At 48.0% G+C, this 25,020-nt stretch overlaps 1 protein-coding gene and 1 long non-coding RNA gene across 3 annotated transcripts in view; one reads left to right on the top strand and one right to left on the bottom strand.

Moving 5' to 3' along the window:
- LOC144247184 (uncharacterized) overlaps nucleotides 1-10,808 on the bottom strand; it is a 36,725-nt gene extending 25,917 nt beyond the window's left edge. The window contains exon 1 of the long non-coding RNA XR_013340891.1: nucleotides 10,656-10,808. This is a non-coding gene — a long non-coding RNA (uncharacterized LOC144247184). The remainder of the gene's footprint in view (nucleotides 1-10,655) is intronic.
- OPRL1 (opioid related nociceptin receptor 1) lies at nucleotides 9,851-23,488 on the top strand. 2 transcript variants are annotated; one of them, XM_021527289.3, is made up of 5 exons: nucleotides 9,851-9,987; nucleotides 10,233-10,505; nucleotides 10,963-11,216; nucleotides 19,288-19,643; nucleotides 20,381-23,488. In XM_021527289.3, exons 3-5 carry the CDS (start codon nucleotides 10,990-10,992, stop codon nucleotides 20,902-20,904), a joined length of 1,107 nt encoding a protein of 368 aa, XP_021382964.1. In that variant the 5' UTR covers nucleotides 9,851-9,987; nucleotides 10,233-10,505; nucleotides 10,963-10,989; the 3' UTR covers nucleotides 20,905-23,488. The 2 variants fall into 2 exon arrangements, with proteins under 2 accessions (XP_021382964.1, XP_021382965.1); XM_021527290.3 differs by lacking the exons at nucleotides 9,851-9,987; nucleotides 10,233-10,505; nucleotides 10,963-11,216 and adding an exon at nucleotides 11,513-11,762.
- The last annotated feature ends 1,532 nt before the right edge of the window (nucleotides 23,489-25,020 follow it).

Raw genomic sequence — 25,020 nt, 5'->3', positions numbered from 1 at the left:
GGCAGACACTTGGTGTCCCCTCCTGCCACGCTGGTGCTGGAGGAGGCTGGTGGGAGTTTAAATCTCTCAGGGAATGCTGGCACCAAAAAGGGATCAGTTTTCTGCTGCTATTTGCTGATGACATCCCCATTTCTCCTTCTTCCTTTTATCTAATAAATGCCATCTCTCCCACAGGCAGATGTCTCAGCCAAAACATTAAGATGCAGAATTAAGTCAAGGACTAAAAGCAAAAACCAGCCCCGAGAGGCACATCTGTGGCACTGCTAACCCTTGCAATGTCCCAGCTTCAAGGGAAGACCATCAGGATGATTTTCCAGGGAGACTCACAGCTCAGGGTGACTCCCAGAACCTGCTGATGATGCAGGGGGGGATCCTTGGAAAGGGAAAAACCACGTCCTTGCTCTGGACAGGGTCACTGACCATGTCTGCAGAGGAGCACAGCAGGAGTTAGCAGGATGCTGAGCACGAGTCTCCTCTCCCAACACAGCTGCTTCCCCAATGTTCATTCCAGCACCTGCAGACTCACCAGGGAACACGTGGAGTTGGTCACAGCCTGGGAATGTCACAGTGAGGTCACTGGAGAGCAGCTCTGGGGCTTTGCAAGTGCTGTGGGAAGACCCACTCAAGAAGAGCTCAGCCCCCACTAACTTCCCACTAGAGAGAAGTTCCTGTGAGTTCAGGTGTCCTCGCTCTGTCCTAGGTGTGAAAAAGCCCAGAGTGTTTTCCCTGGGATTGAAGAGCTGAGCAGACAGTGAGAACAAAGCCATATGCTGCATGCCAGCATTTCTGTCTACTGTTTCTAAATACCCCACCAGGATCACAGGATTTTTCTCACTTGTGAATTTTATGGGAGGAAAGTAAAAGCCTAATAGAAGGCAGAACAAACTCCATGTTTTCTGCTTCAGCATCACCTGCTGGTTCCAATGGGAATTTACAAACTCGTGGAAGAGCTCGGGAGGTGTTGGGCAGGAGGTGCCAACCATTGGCAGGCTTTGGGATTTGAAGTGGGATGCATGGTTGTTTCTCTGGAATGGTTCACAACCTCAAAGCTTCAGTGAAGAAAACAAGGGCAGAAAGGGCAGTAAGAAAGCAGCTTGTCAAATCATTAAATTTTACTGTCATGTTCTGAGCTTCACAATGAGAAGACAATAAAAGGCATCCTTGGGCAAAATTTACCAAGCACCCTTGGTGACTGTGGCCCGAACTGCTTTAATATCCACCTCAAAGTTAGTAGAAGCAACTCCAAGCATATTGCAAAATCTAATTCACCTTGTCTGAAAGATCAAAGCCTGAAGAAAAGCACAAATTAAACCTCCAGAAATATAATTTCCCCTCAGAATTTTAAAAAATGACATTTCCCTTCTTCTTTCTTTTCTTCAGTCCTCATGCAGATGTTCTAGAGACCAATGGATAGCATGAGATGATGCCCCAGCTTGTAGGGTGACCTCATACACAGATAAAATCTCAAGAGAGCTTATAATTCTTAGAATTTAAAGATTCTTATTTCAAGAACAGAGTTTTTGAGAACTGTGGGAAAGATTTTTTTTGCTCTTGGGTCTGTTTTCTCACCTGGATTGAGCCTCAGTGCAGAATGGGGACCTAATCCACCTGCACCAAATTTCAGCCACAGGGAAACCTTGGGAAGAACTCGTGGAAACATCTGATCCAGAGGTTATGAGACAGACAGGGTCAGGACAGGGAGGAAGGATTGTTTCCAGGATTTTTCCTGACCACTGCAGATTTTTGTTGTGTGAGAACTAGAAAGCTTCAGTCACACATAAGGATGGTAACTGGAAGCCTTCAGCATACATAGTAATAAAAAAATAGAGACATGTGACAATGGTCTCCCAAACTTTCCTCAGAAATTAATTCAGTGAAATCCTAGAGGAGTTAGATGTCTAAGGCTGTTTCTTCATAATCCAAGGCAGCTCTGTCACTACTTTCTCAGCCCAAAATCTGGAGGTTTGGTGCTCAGATGTCAAAATGAGGCCTGGAGAAGGAACAGGTTTCCTGTCCTACATATTACAATGTGTAATAAAACATCCCTTAATTACTGGATTGAATCTGGGACGCTTCCAGTAACAAAACCCAACAACAAGAACGACCAAACAAAACCCAAAAAAACCCCAAACAAACAAACAAACAAACAATACAAAAAACCAAACCCAACATAAATTAAGAGAAAAACATTCACAAAAGTAAATATAGGTTCCCAATTTCAGCTGTCACAGCTGTTCCTCCCTTTGATGCTGCTGAGATCTGAGCACTGTGGTGCCTGGGCATGTCCATGGGCTCAGGAAGATGCAGCACTTGTGGCTGCCACCAGAATTCCTCAGCACTCTGGGATGCTTTTCAGGGGAACCCACTCTTTTTTATTGAAGATGGACTGGTTGGGGCAGAGCAAATAGAAGTGCTGTGAGAAGCTGGGATGTGAACCGAGCTGGGACAAGGTCAGTGGGAAGGGGCTGGGGATCCTCATGGCTGTGCTGCTGGGGATGGGCTGGAAACCATCAGGGGTGGGTGGCCCCACTCCTCCTGGGGCCCTGCTCCCTGGTGGGATGTTCCTTTCAGATGATGGTGCCCTCAGTCTGGATGTCCCTCACTGTGGGAAATGGATTTGTACAAAATATCTAAGCCTAGTTTTATTTAATTATTTATTATTATTATTATTACTATTTATTGTTTTATTTAATTATTTATTATTGCAGAGATGCATTGTAGTAGGATCCACGAGGGATCATTTTAGATGATTGTCTTTAAGGCATTTACAGCATGGTGTGGCTAAAGCTGATAGGCCAAGAAACGCTTCTAGTGTTTTGTAATTTGGAAATAATCAGCTTCTGATTGTGATAATGTGAATTATAACACCTGTATTGTCTCACCCTTCACTTGAGACTGAAAATGGAATAAAAGTTTTGAAAATGCCTCTCAGTTGCCCCATCTCTAGGTCAGAAAAGTGTCACCACAGGCCTCCAGGCAGGTAATTATTAGCATTGACTCCATGATTGCAGAAGGCTGATCAATTGCTTTATTTTACCATACTATGGTGTTCTATATTCTTCTATTAAGAAACATTAATTGCTCTTGCAGCCAGTCCGATACTGACAGACCAGATTGGTCAATCCATCCAAACACCGTCAGCAGTGACCAGTCAAGGAATCTCCTTTGGTAAACAAATCTCCATGACACATTCCACACAACAAGCGCAGAAGTGAAGATAAGAATTGCTTCTCATTCTTTTCTCTGATCTTCTCTCAGCCTTCCCCTGGAATAAGCCTGGGAAAGTCGTGCCTGCTGCTCTCTGTGGAGAGAGCTGCTGCCACAGGAAAGGGCCTAATCCAACACCTCACAACTGCAGCTGCTCTGGCATGGAGCAGTGTGACATTCACACTCTCTGGACAGACAGGCATAGTTCTGTCTCTCAGGAGAAGCATAGAGAGAAGAGAAAACAATCTTTATCCCTGCTCCTTTGTTTTCCCCATGTGGAATGTGGTATGGAGATTGTTTACCTGCAGTGATGGCTGGGTTGGATTCTGGTGAAGGTTGCTTGGGTTCAGTGACCAACGGATCCAGCTGTGTTGGACTCTCAGCAGAGAGTCTCATGTTAGGTAAGTAAGAAGTAAGTAGGTAGAATAGTAGAGTATCTCTTGAAATAGTATATGAATGTAATATAGTATAGTTTTAATAAAGCAGATCCTCCAGCCTTCTGATCTGGAGCCAAACATTGTCATTTCTTCCCATCATGGGTTGCCTGTTTTCCAATGGGGCAGCAAGGCTGAGGCATCTCCACCTCTCCCCACTGGCCCTGTTCCACCCCCAGGCTCCTGCTGTCTCTCCCCCTCCATCCATCTCCCAAACGGGTTTGTAGTGCTCTCTGAGTGCCTGCAGGAGAAGCAGGGTGTGAAAAGTCCATCCTTGTTTGTGTGATGGTGCAGCTGGCAGATCCTGCCTGTGGCACCGAGCTCACGCTGCTCTGGAGCCCGGCGCTGCCCCAGCCACGGTGATGGAGGGCGAGAGCCTGGAAAAGGCACAAGACATGAAGCAAAATGGTCTTGAGGGCAATTTGAGGGAAGTAATGAGAGGTTCAGAGACTGGGACAGAGCTGGGGTCAGGCTCAGAGGAGCATGTCCCCGTGGCTGAAGCAGAGGATGCCAAAGCAGCTGTGCCCTGCTTTGTGCTCCTGCTTGGAAAACACTTAAATAACCTCAAATGTGTTCCCTTGGTATTCCTGAAAGTTGTTGTAGAGTATCTGTTTCTTAAATACCTTAGTCACAATTCTTCACACCCAGATGACGAAATTGTAGTAGGATATATGTTGCTCAGAGTTTTTCACACAGTTTTTCACTTTCAAAAGCCTGGCTCAATCACAAACACTCGGTCTCAGCATCAGTGGCTTTCCTGAACTGGATCTGAAAAGCACTGCCAGTTCCCAAGCTGCCCCTGCAGCATTTGTGCCACAGGGTTTGCTGAGGCTGGAGGAGCCTCGGGTGACACAGGTGAATGCAGGTGATGTGGGTTGGGTGGGTGAGGGACAAAAGGGCTGTGTGGGGGTGGGGAAAGGGGTTGGATTGTGTACAGGGTGAGGGATATGTGGAAATGGATCCGCTTGTGGGATGAAGCAGCTTCCTAGGTAAGGCTGTGGTTTTAGGCAAGGACAAAAAGGCTTCAGATGAAGGTTAAATGTTACTTTTGTAGGGGAATAATGCACTTTTCTCAGCTGGGAGTGAGCTCTGAGCAGCCAGCAGCCCAGGGTGCTGGATAGCCTCTCTCATGGCTGGATAGCCTCTTCTGGTCCTGTTGGCAGGCATGGCTGGGTGCAGCCACTGACATCTGTGACATACATTTAGAAGTGTTCTTTTATCCTGTCAAACATTCAGGCCCAGTTTTTTGGCTGCTGTGACTCAGCACAGCTTTGCTGGAACCAGCTTGTCCCAGCAAGGCTGTTGACTTTCAATCCCACCTAAAATTATGGGGAGCTGGAGTGCCTGTATGGTGCTGCTGCCACGGCTCTCTGCGTGACATCTCCAGAGCATGACAGCCACATAAATAGCATATGTGAGGAGACAGCACATATCTGTGCTTGGTGCATATTATTTACATACATCTCCTCTACCTCACTGGTGGTTCTCCCCAGTTAGAGATTTGGTAAAGGCTGCAGCCTTTTCAAGGCAGACATTCCAGCCTTCGATGGGAATACATTTCCCACTACGGTTGCTTGAAATTTTCAGTAAACATCTATTGTTTCCTCTTGCTGGAAAATGGAATGAGGGAAGACTTCTGGGGCTGAGTTCAGGTGGATTAAAGCTGTGAAAACATTTTGCTTTGGGGTGGTTTATCAGGCATCAGCTGCTATTGATCCACACAACAGTGAGAACTTGAGTGACATCTCTTTGGGGAGAGCAACTTCAGGGGGAAACAAACAGTAAATGGTTTCTGGGTATTTTGGTGTCAGACTTTTTTGCAGTGATTTTGTTGCTCTCCAAGCTGTTTGCTGTATAAAAGAACTGCAGCACAAAGGTGATAAGCAGATCTTTGTTTTGAAACCTTCTGTGAAATTCACCATCTGAGCACAGAGATGTTTTCCTCTCAAAGGAATAAGAGGTTAAAATGCGGGGATAGTGTTCAGAAGATCTAAATTAATAATCTGCTGCTGTTTCTTACTCAGTACCTGTGTAAATCCTGCAACCATCACTGCCCTTCTTGAAATCAGATACTCTTACTCTGTCAGCCTCTGGTTCACCCAAATAGTAAGTGTTGGGTGAAGGGTGCCCATTCCCAGAATAGTGAAAAAAATCAGTGAATAGGCCAGGAATAATGGGGGCAAGGAGAGCTTCTGTCTTGTAAGAGTAGAGGGAATTGCTTGTTTCCAGGTTCATGAGTTTGAGATGCAAAGAGAAGGAAGACAGTAAAACACAATTTAATGTTGCAGTGAAGATTTATGGCCTCATCTGCAGTCACCTGAAATGATCAGCCTCTTGAAAATTGTAAATAGTGATGGCAGACAATAAAATACCAGTGGAGTTGGTACCACTATGTGTTCTTTCTCCTCCTGGAGCTTGGGGGATTTTGCTTTAAATGAATTTTTGGTGAAAGCAGGGTCTGCTGTAATTATTTGCAAGTAATGAGGATCAGGCCTAGCAGCACACAGAGTGTTCTTAAAATGCAGGTGGCTGCTGGCATTAATCCTGGCTGTTCTCCTTACCATGGACCCTGTAGATGGGTAGAAGAGAAATGGAGAGATTTCCTCAGTGTTTGTGCTTGAAATGGGCATGAATTACACTTGTTCTGCTGTCCTGCTGTTTTAAAAAGAGGAACCCATTGACTCCAGCTTTGTTAGCCTGGTGGCCCTGAGAACCAGCTGATCCTTCAGGAAAGTGTTTTATTGTATAATATCTCTGTTCCTGTAAATCAGTTCCTTGCAGCCTGAAGAATTGGCAGGGAGGTCCCCAGCCAGCATTCAGGTGGGTTGTCAGGGTACAGAAGTGTCAACACTGGGCAGGTGAAGCTGCCCCTCAGGAATGATGGATGAGCTGAGCTGCCTTTCTCTGCTGGGCTGGGCCTAAAATTTGTGTGTGAATGTGTCAGCTTGTTTTTGTGACTGGGTCTGAGTGTTGGGATGTACTGGGATCAGCCACCTCTGATGGAGCTGGACCATCTCCCTGCCATTTGCATCCTGAGATCTTCTCCCAGATCTTCTCTTCCTGGGAAGTTCAGTGATCATGGAAGGGAGATGGGGACTTTGAACCAGGCAGGACATGGCCTGTGACATCTCACTGACCCCATTCCCCCTGCTGGGACTGGGATTTAGGTAAACCCCAACACACGCTGCAGTCCGTGGGATTCCTTTCCCCACAGTGGGTTTGTCCCCAGGCCCATCACTTCTCCTTGGGAACAGTTTCTGGTTTTCTTTTCAGTCTGATGCTCAGCAGCTCAGAAAAGAGCCTGCAGAGGTTTCTGTCATCTCTAAAATGAGTCTGACTTGAGGAAATACAAAAGCTACAATGAATATGTATTACTGGAAATATTGAAGAAGCCAATGTCCTCTTCTTTTTAATAGATGTTATTTCTCATTGTTTGAATGAGTCTGCTGGCCATGGAGGGCAGATAATCCAGTTGTGGAATCTTTCTTGTCTTTTGTTGTTTCATGATTTATAGCACCATGCAAGGAACAGGATTTATCACCACTGTCTCAGTGAAGTAACACTGAATCCCTTTGTAGAGACTGCTCTGGAAAAGTGGGATTTAGGGTTCAAGAAAAGATGTTTTCATATTTTTATTTATTGTTTTTTCTTGTTTCCCTGATGCTCTGTTGACCATAAATCTGTAAAGATTATTCAGTTCTATCTCCCCTGCCTTAGGAAGGGATATATAATTGCTAAATTTTTGGCATCATTAATTAATGTCCTAATATCACCCATTACCAGTGGTTTTGGTCCAAATTTAGCTAATTAGCCTTTGGCAAGCCATTAATCAGGTGCCCATAATCCCAGGAGTGACAGTTGCATTTTTGAACCTTTGCTTTCTGGTATTCTCCACATCCCCCCAGCCTTTCTCCTGCTCCTCTCCAGCCAGGTGCTCATTCCCTGCATGAAAAAATGATTTTACATCTTGAAAAATTAATTCTCTGCTCATGATGGCCTTGATTAAACAGATTGACAAACCGTGCTAAAGGTGACAAAACAGCTCTGATGTGCAGACGTCTTCACCCCCTGAAAGGAAAGGCAAAAAAATAAAAAAAAAAATCCCTGTGGGCTGTTGCTATTAGGAGATGCAGGTGGCTGAGGGTTGTTTTCTGCAGAATCAGCAAAGGTTCTCCACATTTAGGAGCAATGTCTGTAACGTTAAACTGGTTGAAATGGCAGAAGATGCAATTACTGGCACTTGAACTGGATTATCTTGAAACAATTAAGGATTTTTCATCCACAACTGATGCAGACTGTGCTGATGCTCCAGCAGTTTGGAGGCAGAAATGGTAAAGGTGTGTGTGGTTGCCCCATCCCTGTGAGCATTCAGTGCCAGGTTGGATGGGCTTGGAGCAATCTGCTCTAGTGGAAGGTGTTTTCACTTGCATGTTGATGCCCTGGATTCTCTGTTGCAATTCAGCACCTCATAATGGTGTGTGAGATTTGCTGTCTCCCCAAAAGCTCCCTGGGCATCACCTGGAAAAAGGGTGGCTTTTTGTCTTGTTCTTTTCTTGGCTTTTGTTACCTTGCTGTCTGCTAAGAAACCTTCACGCTGAAGAGCTTCTCTGTTTTTCAAATAAATAGGCTGGGATAAATCCTTTTTGGGTAATGTTGACAAAATTTAGGTTGTCTTCCTTCCCTTGGTGCATAGGAGTCTTCTAATGAAGAAGAAATCTGGCAATCACACTCTTGAGATAATTGTCCTCCTCTCACCCAGGGACCCTGAGAAGAGCATGTGTTTAGATCCCATGAGATATTCTGGAAGGACAGATCTCACTATTATTGAATTATAATTGGAGTGAAATGATGTGAAGCAGCAGGATTGGGACTGAAGGTGCAGCATGACCATCCTGGGCTTTCTTCCCCATGCAAAGAGAGCAGAGATGAACACTGAGGAGCAGCTAGAGGGATGGGTGAGGGGGAGTTTTGGAAGGATATTTGTCCCAGATACAAATCTTGGCTGTCAGTAAAGAGCATTCCTGATCCCTTTTCCAGCAGCTTTTCTGAAACACATCTCAGGCCAGGAGGAAAACCACAAGATAAATAGGTGAACCTGCTGTATTTGCTGCTCTGCATGAACATAAAGGAGTGTGGGAAGGGCTGAGAGCACTTGTTGGGGTGAGAGCCAGCAGAGAGGAGCAGAGCTGAATTTGCAAACACTCTTCCCGTCAGCTCCTGGGCTGTCCAGCTGGGAGCTCTTGCACTGATTTACTGCTGTCCTTGCTTCAGCCTTTGGAAATCAATCCACTGACAATTAAGGTAATGTCTGGTCTAATATTTATTTCACACTCTCATTAATGGACTGACAAAACCTCAATTTTTGAAGCAGTGAGACTGTTCTGTTCCACAGGAGGGCTGGAACTCTGGGTCATGCCTTTTTTCCCTTGTCCCTGTTAAAGCTGAGATCTCTTGTTGAAGCTTTCAAGAAAATTGCCATGCAGCACCATACCTTAGCATTGTGTTCCTGGTGAAGAAGGTGCAGCTTTTGTGCTAAATATCCCCAAGTATGCATTAAAGGAGAGCAGGAGCACAAAGTAGCCCTGGCTGCCTGCTGGGGCCCAGGAGGCTCTTTGTTGGGCTGGCTGTGGGTTGGGAAGAGAAAAAAACATTTGCTGCCCAAGAGCTTATCTTCTTTTTCTCCACCTCTTGGGAAAGTGTGCCCTGAATTTGCTCTGATCTGTGTGTGTCTCTGCTTGTGTCCCCAGCACTGAGAAATTTCCCCAAAATCCCAGGAAATGGCTTCTTTGGGGAAACACTGCAGATGGCCAGAGGCGCCAGAGCAGGTGGCTCTGGTAGTCAGCAATCAAACCACTTTGGGAGTGGGTCCCAAAGTCCTCTGTGCCCCCTCTTTGGGGGCTGGCCTACCTGGGGGACTCTGCAGCTCCTGGGAAATGAGTTTATCAGGGTCAATGTCCCACAGCCAGTCGGGGAACTGCAGGTACCTGTGGGCTCTGTGTGGATCACCCCACCTTGAGGTAAGGAATTTACCACTGCAGCTTCTGGAGTATCTAACTCAGATAAGAAGTGCAGGATGGTCTGGGTTACCAAAATTACCTTTAGTTAATGGTGCCAGAAGAATACTAAATAATAACAATTTTCTCCCCGTGGTTCCCATTCCTCCTTGTAATTTTTTTTGCCAGTTTCTAGGTCAGATTCCCCATTCCGCTGCTGCTGCGCTAGAACAGCGCTCAGGTTGCACAATTGCAGAGGAGGGAGGAATCTGCTTCCCGAATCCCGATCTCCCCAGCAGCCTTGCCCGATTCTTCCCTTCTTCCCAGCATCTCCCGCTGGGAGCCCACCCCAGGTAGGCTGCGGGTCGGGGGCTGGGGCAGGGTGGGTTTGGGGAGGCCGGGGGATGCTGGTGCCCCCTCGCCGCGCCGGGGCTGGGACGGGGAGGCCACCGCAGCTCCCCGGGGCGGGGGGCGGACGCTGCCCGAGGCTCGCAGGTGTGGGCTCGCCTTCCCTTTGCCGCGTTTGGTTATTTATCATTTCCCCCCCCCCCCCCCCCCCCCTTTTCCTCCTTCCCCCTCCCGCTTTTCTCTTACGCAGTGGGAGCAGCCCGGCAGCCTGGCTCTGCCCAGCCGCCCTCCGTCCTCCCTCCCTCTCCCTCATCCCTCCCTTTTCCTTAAAAACGTGGGCTCCGGGGTGCAGCCCCCTGCGCTGGCAGCAGCCCTGCCTGCCAGAGCAGCCCTTTCCCCTCCTCCACCGGCAGAACCCCCGGCTTTGTCCCGTGTCCCCCCCATCCCCCGGCCCGGGGCTGCTGGATGCGGCCGCGGGGAGCGGAGCCAGGTCCGGAGCTGCGCTAGAGGGGACCTGCCGCAGGTAAGCAGCCGGCTGGGGTTTATTGCCAACTTCGGGCTTTTCCTGCTGCTTTTTGCGTGGTACGGACCGCTGGGGTCGTGCCGGAGCCCCGGTGGCTCTCGGGTGGCAGTGGAAGGTCTGGGGGCACAAAACCGCCTGTGGGGGACTCACCGAGCCGCGGGGTGGGAGAGGCAGGTGGGGACATCCAGCTCCTGGGAGAAGGGATGATGTGTGCAGTCCCCTGAGCCGGCGGGGTGGAGATACGCGTGATCCCTGTGCGCTCGGGATGCGCCAGGCTCTCGGGGTTGCATCCCATTAAAATGCTCCTGGGGAGGGGGGCTGTGTTCCGTGGCAGTAAATCATCCTTCTCCCTGGTGATAAATCACCCTTCCCCAGCGTTTCTCGTGCACTTGCCTTGCCACAGTCCCCTGCCACCCGTTTGATCAGCAGATTTTAAAGCTGCCTCTCGCTGCCCCAGGTCCTTGGCGCAGGCTGCTGCTTCACGATGGACCCGCTCTTCTCTGCCCATATTTTTGAAGACCCCGACCTGAGGAAGCTGCTGAACGACTCCTCCATGCTCAACCTGAGCTTTCTGCCCAGCAACTGGTTCAACAACAGCACAGGGGACGGTTTCCTGCCGCTCAGCATCAAGATCACCATCGTGGTCGTCTACTCCATCGTGTGCATTGTGGGGCTGGTGGGCAACTGCTCCGTCATGTATGTGATCGTCAGGTAGGACACCGGGGAGGCTCCCGGGGAGGCTGGGAGCGGGGCAGACCTTCCCTCCCTCCATCCCTGCCAGCCAGGCTCTTCCCTGGGGTTAGAGACGTGCTTCAGAGGTAATGATGTGGCATTTGTTTTATTGTTTTGGTTTTATTTGGGTTTTTTGTTTGTTTTTTTTTTCCCCCTTCCTAGGCTGTGATGAAGGTTTCTGCCAGTTTTCAGCTGCCCTCTGGTGCCTCCTAAAGTTTAACCCAGAGAATGGAATGGAGTGAGCAGATCTGCTCAAAAAAAATTTTTTTTTAAAATTTTTTTTTGTCTTTTTAGGGATTTTGTATGTCTCTGGGGAGGGCAATGTGCTGGGAGCATTCCACTGCCAGGGTGTGCTGGCTCCTTAATGGGACCTCTCCTTCCTGTGCTGTGTCCGGCACCCCAGCTGTGTTTGCAGGTGCTGCTCCATCTGGAAGCTGGCTCTTTCCAAAGCTGAACCTTGTTGCAAAGGAAAGAGCCTGCTGGGAAGCTTCCTTTTACTCTTACAGGAGAAAAAAAGTCGAAAATGTAAGTCTTCCAACCCTTTGGAGCCTGCAGACTTAAGTAAGATGTGAGAGGATGCTGCAGAGTTGAGGGCAACTTCTCTGGCTCCTTGTGCTGAAGTCAGGAGGGTGGGGGGGACCTTAGCAGAGGGACAGCACCGAGCATGCACCACTTCATCCTCCATGTCCTTGTCTGCTTCTGTTTGAATGGTTCAAACCCCTCTGGCTCTGGGAATCAGAAACCTTGTTCACCCTGTAAGTACAGAATAAGTTTGTGCAGCTCTCAGGGCTGTGATTATGTTAAACCCAGCATCCCCCTTCTGATCTTTGCACCCTGCATGTTAAGGAGGGAGCTTCCATTTTATCCACATCTTGGAGCAGATTCCTGGTGCAGGTGGACTCTGCCAGCACAGAAAAGACAGGCTGAATCCTCCAACAGAAGAGGAAAGTATTTAGCAGGTATTCAGACACTGATGAGATTCTCTTGTTCCTGCCAGGAGCCCAGCTGCTTCCAGAGCATCTTTCCCCTGAATAACTACAACTTGGCTGGGGAGATGCTGTAAAATTAGGTCTTTGGTACCAGAGGTTGCTGAAGAGTGGTTCAATCTCTGCTCCAAGGGCAAAGTGACATGTCTGTTCATCAGGCTGCCTGTCTGTGATCTTTTAGCTGAGCAGTTCATGGCACTGAGAGGGGATCCCATTAGTCCTGGGGAGTCTGTAGATTCAGAGAGGAGCTTTGCAGCACACTGGTGCCATGTCTGGACAGCTTGAGTTCCTCTCAGTGTAGTAGCAATTGCTGGAGTAGTTTGTGGGTGTGTGCAAGTGTGTGAGTAGTGAGGCTCTGGAGCTGGAAGCCCACATCTGACGATTGTGATGTGGCTGCATGGGAATGCCAGCTCGTGTGCAGCAGAGGAAGGGAGTCCTTACCCTGTGCATGAGCCTTGATGTGTGTAAGGAGAAGCCTGGGCAGAAATCTTCTCCCTGTCTGCAAAGGCCTGGTGGGATGTGCACAGCAGGATCCTGCTGGCCCTGCCCAGGGCTGGGGCTGCAGCATCACCAGTAATATGAGTGTCCCAAACTGGGGCCCGGGCAGGGTGGACCTGTGCCATGGCTAACCAAGAAAAATACTGGTTTCTGCTCCACTCCTTTTTGGCTGTATTACCTTCCAGTTGGATAAATGGCACTCAGGGATTTTGCAATAGAATTTCCCATGGAATGCAACTCTTTTTGTGTCCTCTTGTTGTACAATTGAAAACTGAAGACAGGTGCCACCCCAATCTCCCTCAGGTTTTTCCATTTCCCTATTTCTCTTTACTCAGAAATGAAAAGTGTGTGCTGGGGAGGTTATAACTGAGCTAGAGCACATGTAGGGGCTGCTGTTCCCCAGCCATGTTCCCTGGGGAGCTCAGTACTGAGCTGAGACCAACACTGAGTTAGAGCCAAGGCAATGACCCTTGAGTTGATGGGCAACAACTTCTGGTCAGCTCTGCCCAGGATTCTTCTCTCCTTGCCCTGTCTGCTGAGGTCAGGAGGGTGAATTGGACTCAATATCAAACTCTTGACCCTGGCCACGTGCACAAATTGATGAAAAGCTGCCAAATTGTGGTCAAACAAGGATGATACTGGTGAGCTTCTCAAGCACATGCTTTTCTCCTCAGATTAGAGCTTTGATGCTTCATGTCTTGAATGGCATCTGGTTTTCAGTAGGTTGGAAGTTGGTTGCTGGTAAGTCAACACAGGGTTTAGGGACTCATAATGATAAATTAATGGAAAAATGATCAGCAAACCCTCTGGGCTGCACCCTTATCACTGTAGGTAATGTGCACCCCAACAAGCTTTTTTTCTTTCTGTGCTTTGGCAATGATAACCAGGCTTCAACATATTACACAGCCCATAGGAAAATGGTATACTACCTGCCAGAAAAAGACTGGTAGTGTTATAGACAGTAATTGTTTCCCATTTTTGAGGGAGTTGGGAAATAAAAAGACTCTAATACCAGCACTCAAGGAAATTGGAGGCATCAGAAAAGCTCATTTTTTTTGTTCCTCCTGAATGAGTTTTCTGCAGCACCAAGGGAAAAGTTTTAAACCTCCCGGTATTTCACGCAAAAGTACAAATTCAAAGCCTCCTCTAGGCTTTCCCCTCTGATGCAGAACCCAGCCTACATCTCTATTGTATTTGGAATGATTTAACATTTGGAACAATTAATTTATAGAGACAGTCATCATGTGACTGCCAATCCCTTTCAGGGCTGAGCAGCACTAATTGGGTAAGATGGAGAAGGGCTCTTGTCAGGAACACGATTTCCTGGACAGTGAAGGGCCTGTTGTGGGAACCTGCCTTGCCTGTGGCTTTGTTCTGCTGGCTCATCCTGGAGCTCCTCACCAGCAGAGACGATGCCTCCCCTCCCTCCTCCTCCTGCTGTTTGCTCTCTTCTGCATATATTTCCTGTTCTGCTTCTTAATGAACGTGAAACAAGCAGCTGAACAGAGGGTTTGGGGAAAACCAGGCTGCTGAGATCCCTCCTAGCTATTAACTGAAGTCTGCAAGGCTGCTTGCCAAAGAGCTTTGTATTTAGGAAGGAAAGCAAAGGGGAAGGAAGGTGTATTTTTGTACTTTTGGTCCTGGGGGTGGGGCTGACCCAGGTGTTCTTATAGGGGTGTGACATAGGCCCCAAATCTCTGCCAACCCTTGGTGACCCAGGGAAGGGACAAGGTGCAGCTCATTGTCCCTAGCTCCACCATGCTGCTGTGATGCTCAGCAGTGGGGATCTGGAGAATCCATTCCTCCAGTTCAAACCCCCCTGGGAATGCTGCCTCATTTCTGGGGCACTCCTCATTGCTATGGCAGCTCTCTGCTGGGAGCCTGGCAAAATGCTGGGGATGCTCAGCTCTCTCTATGGCAGAACACCTTTCAGAGCATTTTGAGCAATGTTTTGGGCAGTTTAAGGCTGTCAGGCTCCTACATTTTCATCTGCTGCCTCCAGGTGAAGCTTTAGGAGGAGGAATGTGATGGGGAGGTGCCTGAACCATGAGCCTGCCTGGGGATGCTGTGCCAGCTGTTGTTCTGCTTGAAAACTGCCTCAGTCCCTGAGAACAGGGGTGAGGGCAGCTGCCTGTGATGAGATGGGGGAAATTAAGTTAACTATGACATTTCAGAGATGCTGATTTCTTAATAGAAAGCTTTCTCAGGGAAAAGTCTGGACCAGCTGTGTGTCTCAGAGCTGAAATGAAGCAAGTGTTTCATGCAGGGGGCACCCAGCAGATAGGAGTGGGGCCATCTGAGACTTTTGTTGTTTCCAGATCTGCCTCTTGGTTTTTCCTTGAAAAACAAAATAAATACACATAAATTATTGCTATTTATGGAGAAATGAAACCCACACCAAGGGCTCTTTGCTCTGGAGAGTGAGTGGAGCTGGGTGAGGATGGTGAGGTGAGATCCTGCTGTGGAAATGGCTGCAAAGGACAGGTCTGCAGCTCCCTGATTTCTGGGTCCCCATCAGCCCAGGTGAGCTGGGCTTAGCCACATGACCCATAATAGCCACATCTGGCCCCTGCTAACACAGGTCCCGTAGCTCCAGTGGGTGTTGAGGGGCTCTTTGTTTCACCTGGCTGTGGTGAGATGGGTGAAAGGGAGTTGCCCAAATGCAGCAGTAACTCTGTGATGTTTAATATGGGACTTGGTTCCCAATGTTTTTCAGAGACTGAGCAATTCCCAGAAGCAGTCTGGGTGTCAGCAGTGGCAGATCTGGCCCATGTGCAGGGATAAGAATGTCCTGCTGCAGGGTGGGTGCTGATGAATGCCCTCCTTAGACCAGAGCACCATTCCTGGTGGCCAAGCACCTGCTCAGGGATGTGGGAGCATCCCTGGGAGCCCCTGGGTGAGCTGCTGAAGCCTTTGCAGCCACAGAGCCTCCTCCCTTGGCATGGCAGCACCATCCACAGTGGTCTGCAGAGAGCACCTGCAGGGCAGGGCTGGTTTTTCCCAGCTGTCCCCTCGCACAGAGGTGAGGCTCAAGGACAAGAAGATCCCAAAGTGTGTGCTCGTCCTGGCTGGATGCAGATTCCCTTACTAGCCCCTGCTAGTCAGTCCCTGTCTTGCTGGGTAATTTATAGGCTTTTAGGTGCTGTTCTGGTGGCTGCTTTTGCTGTAGTGTCTGGCCTCAGAGTCCAGACTAATTTAAATTTGTCCTTCTCAAATTCTCTGTGTTTTTTTCAGGGCCTGTTGAACCATTAAGAATAAATCATCTTGCACTGGTCAGAAGTTTGAGGCTGAGGGGGCTCTGGTATGGTGATCAGAGCAGCAGGGATGCAGAGAGCACGGTGTGGGTGGACAGCTGAGGGGACACAAATCATGACAGAACGTGCCAGATCAAATATCAGCTTCACAACCCGAGGGCTGGGAGCAGAGATGGGAGAGAACTGGGGCTGATTTCCACCATCACAGGGTGGGAGCAGCTCAGTAAAAATCCTCTTTGAGCCTCTTCTGCTCTGTTTTGCTTCCTGGAGCATGTCCAGGCATGGGGGCAAAGGCTGGCATTGCTGCCAGGGTGTGAGGTGGGGATGAAGGGAGATGCTCAAGGTGAACAACACTGTCTGCATCCTAATTAGCTGGAGCTACACATATCAAAATCAGGAGGCTCCAAGAGGCAGAGAGCTCCTGGAAATAATGCTCAGGGTTTTGCAGGACTGCAGGCTTTGCTCTGGTCCCTCTGGCCCTGGTGTCTGCAGCTCCATTTTGGGTTGTGGTTTGCTGCAGCCAGCTGGTCCTTAGCCCCAGCCCTTGCCCTGCAGCCTTGCTGTGGCTGAGTGGAAAAGGGAAAGATGCAAAACCAACAGCTCTGCAGCTCACCCTGAGGCTCAGCCAGGGGAAGAATCTGTTCTTGTGAGGAGCAGGTCCTTAAAGCCCCAAGAGTGTGTCTGTGTGTTTACCTACCTACCTACCTACCTATATACCCTTAATGAGCTGCCCTTCATCTCCTCTCTCAGACCATGTATTCCCCTTAGGAGAGGGTCCACATACCCAAAAGGAGAGGGAAGATAAGTGCTGAGCTGATTCCTCTCAGGCTTTGGCATCCCAGGGAACAGGAGAGCACAGCAAAGTGATTTCTCTTGTGACAAAGGGGGGGGCTGGATGGAGAACTGAGCACTGCCCTGTGGGAGAGGCTCCATTAGGAAATTACCTCTGCGGCAGAGTGCAAAAAGTGGCCCAGCAGGGAACTAATGTCCTCCATGGAATCCACAGGTTTATCTGCAGCACATTTGTGCTGTGGGGGAGGAGACTGAGGTGCCTCCTAAAGCTTGAGAGTTTAATTTTTTTTTTTTTTTTTTTTTTTTTTTTGGTGCAGATTAAGGGAAAGAACACTCTCAGAAAGAGAGGTTAATCCACAGAGAAGTGTTTGATTGATTTTTCTGTGTATTGAGCATTCTGGAAATGTTTGGGAACATTGGTTGGCTGGGACAGTGGCTGTTGGCTCTCAGCATGCAGAGAAAGTGGTGTAGAAGTAATTAATTAGGTGCAAATTAATTACACCCCCTTTCAAGAGTGCAAAATCAGCTTTAAATTCTATTGGAATATGGGTTGAAGGAAGTGGTGGGACAGTCACCTCAGAGTGTCCTGTGTTAGGATGGGGGAAGGTGGCTCTGTCATCACCTCCAGAGGCTGGTGAGGAAGGAGGCAGAGGACAGGGATTTTTGCACTGAGGGTTTTGCAGGGCCAGGCAGGCCAGTTGTACTTGGACTCTGAATTCATGCTGGGAAGTGTCTGGGAGGAGTGGGGCCAGTGGGGCTGGAGGGATGTGGGAAGGAGCTGAAGATTTGCTCTGCACACCCTGAGTTCAGGGCTGGTTGAGATACCCCAAACTTCTCACTGCTGGGGACACAGCCACCCTGAGATGCTCCTCTGGAGTTCAGGCCACTGGAGGCTGCTGTAATTCTCCTTAGGAAATCCCAAATCTTAAAGCCCTGGCAGCTGCCTGGTTATGTTGGATTTGCAAAGTCCTTTTGCTCATTCATCCCATCACAAAAGGAAAGGCACCAATATTTTCCTTCTACTGCTGTTGGTTGTGTAAGTTTGTCTGGGCTGGCTTTCTAAGAACTTGTGATTGATTTCTGGGCCAGGAAAAGCCTTACTCAGGCTTGTGTGGGGACCTCAAAGTATTTCCAACGTGTGGGGACCTCAAAGTATTTCCAACGATGTTTCCATCAGTGCTCACCTCCAAAATCTTCACTTGGCTTTTAGGCTCAAAAATAAGATCATTTGGTTTTGCTTTCTGAAGCTGCTTTCAGACTTCTGATACAAGCTCAGCTTAGAGCCCCAAGGCAGGTAAAAAAAATAGACTTTATAGTCTGATTGTGACTCTCCTCTCTGCTGCTCTTGCAAACATGGCCAGGTCACCATGTGTCCCAGCAGTGGTCAGAATATGCCAGTGGTAATGTCTTGCCAAGCATTCAAATAATTTATCAAGAGCTGAAGAAGCTCAGGGGAGGGCACAGACCTGGAAGGGAAGTTCTGGGCTTGCTGTTCTGTATCAAATTGGCAAAAAGAGCTCTTTAAGTCAAATCAGACCCTGTAGTATTTTAACAGGTATCAGGCTGAAAATAGTGCAGCAGTTTACGGGTAGAAGCGTTACCCTCAAATGAACTTGCACTCCGTTAATAACATCATGTCTGCCATTTTTGGCCACGTCTCTGCTAAGGCCATTAGTAGAGTAAATGATAGATGAGCTGTAGTTTTAAAATTATACCTATTTGAGTATATTCTGCCCATGAGAGGAATATCCTGGAGCTGAAATGTTAGATTCAGTCACAGAGTCACTGTCGAGCTCCCGTTTCTGCAGACACTGCACGTCCCCCCCGATAGGTGATCACAGCTGGCTCTGCATCATTTCCCAAGTGTGAAAAGGAGATGATTGCCATTAGAGCAAGGTGACTCTTCCTTTGGGGCAGTCAGTTCGTGTGGTAAAAGTAATATTGAAATGACAAAAAAATCCTTAGGGTTTGACTTGTGACTTTACTCCTTTCCCTAGAAAGATCCATTGTGATATTTTGATTTCTGATTCAAACCTAGTTCCTTACCAGTTTTTGGTTGGCCAGGGCTGGCCATTTTGCCTGTTCTGATTTGACAGGTCACATTAGCCATGCTGTCTGGCTATGAGCCCATATCAAATGGCTGATCAACCCCTGCACCTTTCAAATCAGCTTACTGGCTAAAGCTCTCACCATTCTTCTAACAATGAAGCCATAGGTAGTGAAATCCTAAGTTGGCCTTATTGAAGTAATTTTTCAAGAAACACCATCTGAGGTGACAGCCTCAGGCTTCCATGGTGCTCACTGGCAATCTGAGGGAATGATTCTGCTGGCCATGGAACTGACTGTGGAGGGACTATTTTGGGGTGTTGTAGGAGATGGGCTGAACTTCAGGTTGATAAACCTGTGGGAGGTTGAAAGGTTCTCCTTTTGAAAGCAGCAGAATCTTCTTTGGTAAAGCTCAGTGTCTAACCCATCATGGTCAGGTGGGAGCTCTAATCATTGCTCATTCCTGCATTTCAGATTCACCAAGATGAAGACAGCCACCAACATTTACATCTTTAACCTCGCTCTGGCTGACACCCTGTGCCTGATGACCTTGCCCTTCCAGGGAACAGACACATTCCTGGGCTTCTGGCCCTTTGGCAATGTCCTGTGCAAGATTGCCATCTCCATTGACTACTACAACATGTTCACCAGCACCTTCACGCTGACCATGATGAGCGTGGACCGCTACATCGCCATCTGCCACCCCATCAAAGCCCTGGACATCCGCACGCCCCACAAGGCCAAGGTGGTCAATGTTTGCATCTGGGCACTGGCTTCTGTCTTTGGCATCCCAGCCATGGTGATGGGATCTGCGGAGAACGAGAACAACGGTCAGTGAAACTGCACCCACGGGAGGGATGGAGAGCCCAGGGACAGGGGTGCCACTTTCATCAGTGGGGGGAGGTCTCTGCTGTCAAATCATCTTAACCCTGCCCCTGCCTCTCTGTAGCACTGCTGCTGCTTTTCTAGTGTTAAACATGGAATTGTTATGTGAGGAATTGAACATTAAACATAGAATTGTTATGTTAGGTTGGGAAAGCCTGTTGCAGAATTTCTGAGAGAGAGGGCATGATTTATGTCTGGAATGAGAATTGAGCTACTCCTCAGACTAGGCTCCTGATCAGCAGCCTTGGTGGGGCCTAGAATCCTTTGACGCTGTAAGAAATTAGTTGTGGTGCAGTTAAAAATTATGTTAAGGTAACTACAAAGTAATGAGCTATCTGAGTGTGAATTAGGGTAGAGCTGCAGTGTGAAAAGCCTGACCACCTTAAGGCAAAGGTAAACAATGTTAACTTGCCAATCAGAGTGCCTTTGTTAGCTGTAAACTACATAGAGATGTATAAAAACTGCCATCTTCTCTTGAATAAATGGAGAATGTTGCATTAACCATAGTGGTTCGACCTATGTTCGTCCTGTCCAGCTTTCCTGTTTCAAAAGGACCCTGGTTTCAAAAGGTCAAGTCCAGCCATTAACCTAACTAACCAAACTAATCTGAATGTGCAGATGCTTTTCTGCTTGATCTGCATTTGCTGATCTCCCTTCCCATTTTATTTTTTCACTCTTGCAGAGATTGATTGTCTAATTAAGCTCCCTTCTCCTGTGGACTACTGGGATCCAGTGTTTGGCATCTGCGTCTTTCTCTTCTCCTTTATGATCCCTGTGTTGATCATCACCATTTGCTACAGCCTCATGATCAGGCGGCTCAAGAATGTCCGTGTCCTCTCGGGCTCCAAGGAGAAGGACCGGAACCTGAGGCGCATCACCCGCATGGTCCTGGTGGTGGTGGCAGTCTTCATTGTTTGCTGGACTCCCATCCAGATTTTCGTGCTGGTGCAGTGCTTGGGTGCCAAGGCAGAGAGCGAGCTGGAGCTGGCCATCTCCTGCTTCTGCACCGCGCTGGGATACGCCAACAGCAGCCTGAACCCTGTGCTCTACGCCTTCCTGGATGAGAACTTCAAGGCGTGCTTCAAGAAGTTCTGCTTCCCCACTGCCTTCAGGACCGAGCTCCAGATGTCCAACAGGATGTGCAGCATCGCCAAGGATGTGGCCTACGCCTGCAAGAACTCGGAGGGGACTAACAATCCGGCCTGACTAGGCATGGAAATCCCCATGGTGGCTGTCGCCCAGCAGAGTCCGACCACCCCCACGTCAGAACTGACTCAGATAACGGCCCTTTAGCAGGACCCCAAAACTGAGAGGTGAGAAAACAAGGAAACAATTCTGGGGGTTGGAAAAACCGGATACTCCAAGAGCATGCAGAGAAAGTGAGCCCATTTGATGCATTTTTAATTCCAGTGCATCCTGCAGTAAGGAACGTGTTTGAAATCAGCCCGCTGATTCCTGCAAAACCCTGGGGGTCTGCAACATTATTGAGAGTTCAGGAATTAAGGGTTTAAAATAGGCATCGCTCTTGAGGCTTACACTTCTGCTGCTGGGAGACAGACAGAGTATGAACTCTTGCATTGCTTTTTTCCTCCCTGGGTGGAGATGTTAACAGCTCGCTTGGCTCACCAGGCGCTCGTGTGCGGGTTTTCCTCCTGTGCCATCGCTCTGAAATCAGACTTTGCTGCAGCCAAAGTGGGCAGGAGCCATCAGACAAAACCCAAGATCATCTCCAGGATGAGTCATCGTGCAGGGAACGATGCAGGGAGGGAGAGGAGGGAGCTGACAGGAAGAGAAATTCAAACTGCCGTGGAAGGACAGCGCCAGCTCCTGCAGATGGGATCTGCAGTGAAATCCCCCCCTGCCCCAGCTCAGAGGGGAGCAGGGTGGGGAGAAGGGACTGTCAGAACTGAGGGTGTAGCTCTGAAGAGGAGAAAGAAAAAAGACTGAGGAAATAAACACAATTCCTCATTTACATGCTGCTACTACTTTTTTTTTTACTCTGTATTTTCAGTGTAATAATGGACAGAATGTGTCTGTATATATACATGTCTGTAGTGGAATAGGTGCAGGTACATGGTAGGATTTCACCCTACCAAGCATGCCTTGGGCATCTTCCTCAGTGAGAGGAGGAAGGAATGAAGTGGCCTATAGACATGTGAGTTTATCTATAGGAAAAGCCATTTTGGAGAAGTCGTAATGGCAGCTCTTCCAGAAGACATGGACATTCCTGGTGGGAGGAGGCAGCCTAAAACAGTCCCACCCACTCCACAGGGGATAAGTGGGGTATAAACCATACAAAACCTGGGGTTCTGTGGTTTGTTTTATGTTTTTAACTGAAAAGAGACCCACAATGCTGAAAGCATGTGGGAAATGCTGCCCAGGTACCACCCCTCTTGCCAACCATGGATTGTTTTTCCTCTCCCAATGTAGGCCAGAGCTTTGTGGAAAATGAAATGTCCTGTCATTTCACTTGATAACAAAAGCTTCCCCAAAGAGTTTCAGCACTTGAGTGCCCTCTGTGCTGGGGAGAGCAGCAGGCTGGGGTTGTCCCTGTAGCAAAACAGCCCCAGGAAATCTGGGCAGTGGTGTTCAGTGGTGCTGATGGGGGAGCAAAGCACCAGCCTCCACCTGGACATGGGAGGTCAATTCCAACATGAGAACCAGCAGTGTCCTCTGGACTGTACAGATTCCAATGTGAATATATTTCTTGTGCTCTGATCTATGAGATTCTGTATTTTTAATGTATTGATTTGCCAATATTTTAATGCTGTCATGTTCTTTCTATATGCTGTACAAAGGAATTGAATATTATATTTCTATGTAGAGTGTTTCCTTCATGGTTGGGCTTTAAATATAGATACAATTCCAGTGTCCCATGTGTCCCAGTACCCAGATCCCTTGTAAACTGCTCAGGCTGGGAGGATTTTGATGCTGATTAACATTTGATTGGGAATCTGGATGTATGCCAGAGCAAACTTTGCAATTAGCACTTCCCCATACCAGTCTGGAGGGAGGAGGAAATCTGGGCACTTTAAGCACTTTGTAGTAGATGTTAATCCCAGAGCCCTCACCAGGAAATCCCATATAAACCCAGGCATGTGAAGAACAGCTCCTTGAAAACTGTGCTGCTGGCAAGCTGCATCCATACCTTTGGAAAACTGGGTTAGGTGGGATGTTTGTGGGTGGTAACAGTGCTGGGCAGTGAGAGACCTTGGTTCTGCTCAGCCCTCAGCTGTGGGATGGCCTGATGGGGTCTGGGAATGGTTGGGGCTGAAGCTGGGGACTGACTGCCAGGCTGTTCTTACCTTTAGGAAGCAGGAGAACATTCATTAGTGGCTGGCCAAGGAACAGCCACACTCCCTTTGTTGTTCTTGGCTGGGTTTTTAAATAGATTTGTGTCCTCTGAAAAAAAATATTCCAGTGTTTGGCATTTTTTAAATATGGATTTTGTTACAATGACTATGCTGCAACGATCTTACATAATCAAGTACTCAATAAATGTGTGTTTACCAAGCTTTTGGGTATTTCCACAGCCCTTGCAGTGAATGTGTTTAGGCATTCTGTTCAATGCTCAGTGAAGTTTGTAATAAGAGCAGCAAACACCTGAAAGCAAAACCTTATTGTACTGTGCCTCTGGAGTTACAGGCTCATGGTCAGCTGGATGCCTTTAATGCTGGCTCTGTAATTCCCTTTGGAAGTGGTTGTGTTGGTGTGATTTTTACAACTGCCGCAGTGTAAATGACATTTAGGTGGCTACTTGTGTGCTTTAATAAAGGAAAATTAAACCCCATGTGGTTTGGATGATAATCTGGAAGACTTCACTGTGTGGATTTGGAATGTCTCAGCCCATCCCTTTTAAGTGAGACCAGAGGGAACTTTTGTGACACAGACAACTTGGTCTGTAGTTAAGACAGGAACAGGAGATGTGAAAATGCTGGAAAATTGGGTCCCTGGATCTTTCAAAGGGCAGCTGTGATGTGTAGCAGGGCAGCAGTGCAGGCAGCTTAGAGGTGAAGTCTGCTGAAGGATGAAAGAAGCTCTTTCCAACTCCTCTCCCCACAATTCCCAGGAGTTATGGGGTTAGGTGTGACCTGGGAGAACAATAAATTACAGAACTGCTCTGAAAATAAAGCCAAGGCCATATTCTGTAGGAAAGATGGATCAAACAGTGAGATGTGCAATAAGGAAAGTGCTTTCTCTCTGCAGAGATCAATATTTCTACCCAAGCAGGTAAATATCAGGAGAAGGTTTTTTATTACCAGTGGTGATTTTCTTCTTAAAAAAGAAAAAGTAAATTGGTGAGAAAAAAAAAAAAGAAAAGGAAACCTTTATTTTTCTTCTAATTCAGTTAATTATAAGTGTCCAGGGGTAAGTTCTTATAGCAAAACCATAAACCAAAGTGCTTTATTCAGTATTATGGGATTTATTAACATAGCAAATATTCTCTCTGCTGCGGTTGGCTGAACTCAAGTGCTGGAAAAAGCTGAGGAATGGATGAGCTGGAGACTGAGCTCTACCCCAAGCAGCTCCTTGACTCTTGGTAAATCTGGGCAGAGATCTGGCTTTGCAAGAACCAGATCTCCCTTCCTCTCCCTCAGCCAACAACACTCACCACCAAGTACAGCTTTTAACAGCAAAAAATAAGAAGCAGAATTTACACTTTCATTGAGGCTTGGATGGAGAAAACCCTCAGGCACAGGGTGGGGTTCCTGGTGTTGTTCTCTGCAGACCAGGAGCTCATCTCTGACCCCTGTGGTCCCTTCCAGCTCTGGATGTTCTGTGGTTTATGGCTTTATGCTGTGGGAAGAGCTGAGCTGAGGACAGGCTGGGTTACCCTTGACTGAGCTGCAGGTCAGACAGGGTCCTTTGTTTTGGGTGAGAATCCAGCTGAAATCCCTCTCCCCACAGCCACAGCAGGCACAAAGCCTTTCCCCTGCTCCAAATGCCTCTGTGCCCAGGGCTGGAGACAGCTTCAGCAGGTGGGACAGAGCCCGACTGCAGAAAGAACAAAGCTGTGTTGGGCCTGTCCTAGGCTGACTGTATGATGCCTTTATCCCCAGTCATCTGCCCTGTTTATGTTGAATAATAAATTCTACACCTTTAAGACTTGTTCCAAGAGTGAACAAGAAGCGTGGAGTTTGTTTTCAAGAGCTGCACTCCCTCCTCCACATTCCTGCTCCTGGGCTGTGTTGTCTGCAGACAGACGAGACAGAGCTCTCCTTTGCTTTTTCTAGTTAGTTTTAGCTAGCTGAGGCAAAGAAGTTCCCTGGACTGTGGTTTTTCCCCTTTCTCTGGACCTGCTCTGGACTGAACACCAGAAGA

Source organism: Lonchura striata, chromosome 17 (genome assembly GCF_046129695.1).
Source record: "Lonchura striata isolate bLonStr1 chromosome 17, bLonStr1.mat, whole genome shotgun sequence".
Classification (NCBI taxonomy): domain Eukaryota; kingdom Metazoa; phylum Chordata; class Aves; order Passeriformes; family Estrildidae; genus Lonchura; species Lonchura striata.
This window is presented reverse-complemented; position numbering and strand designations above follow the sequence as displayed.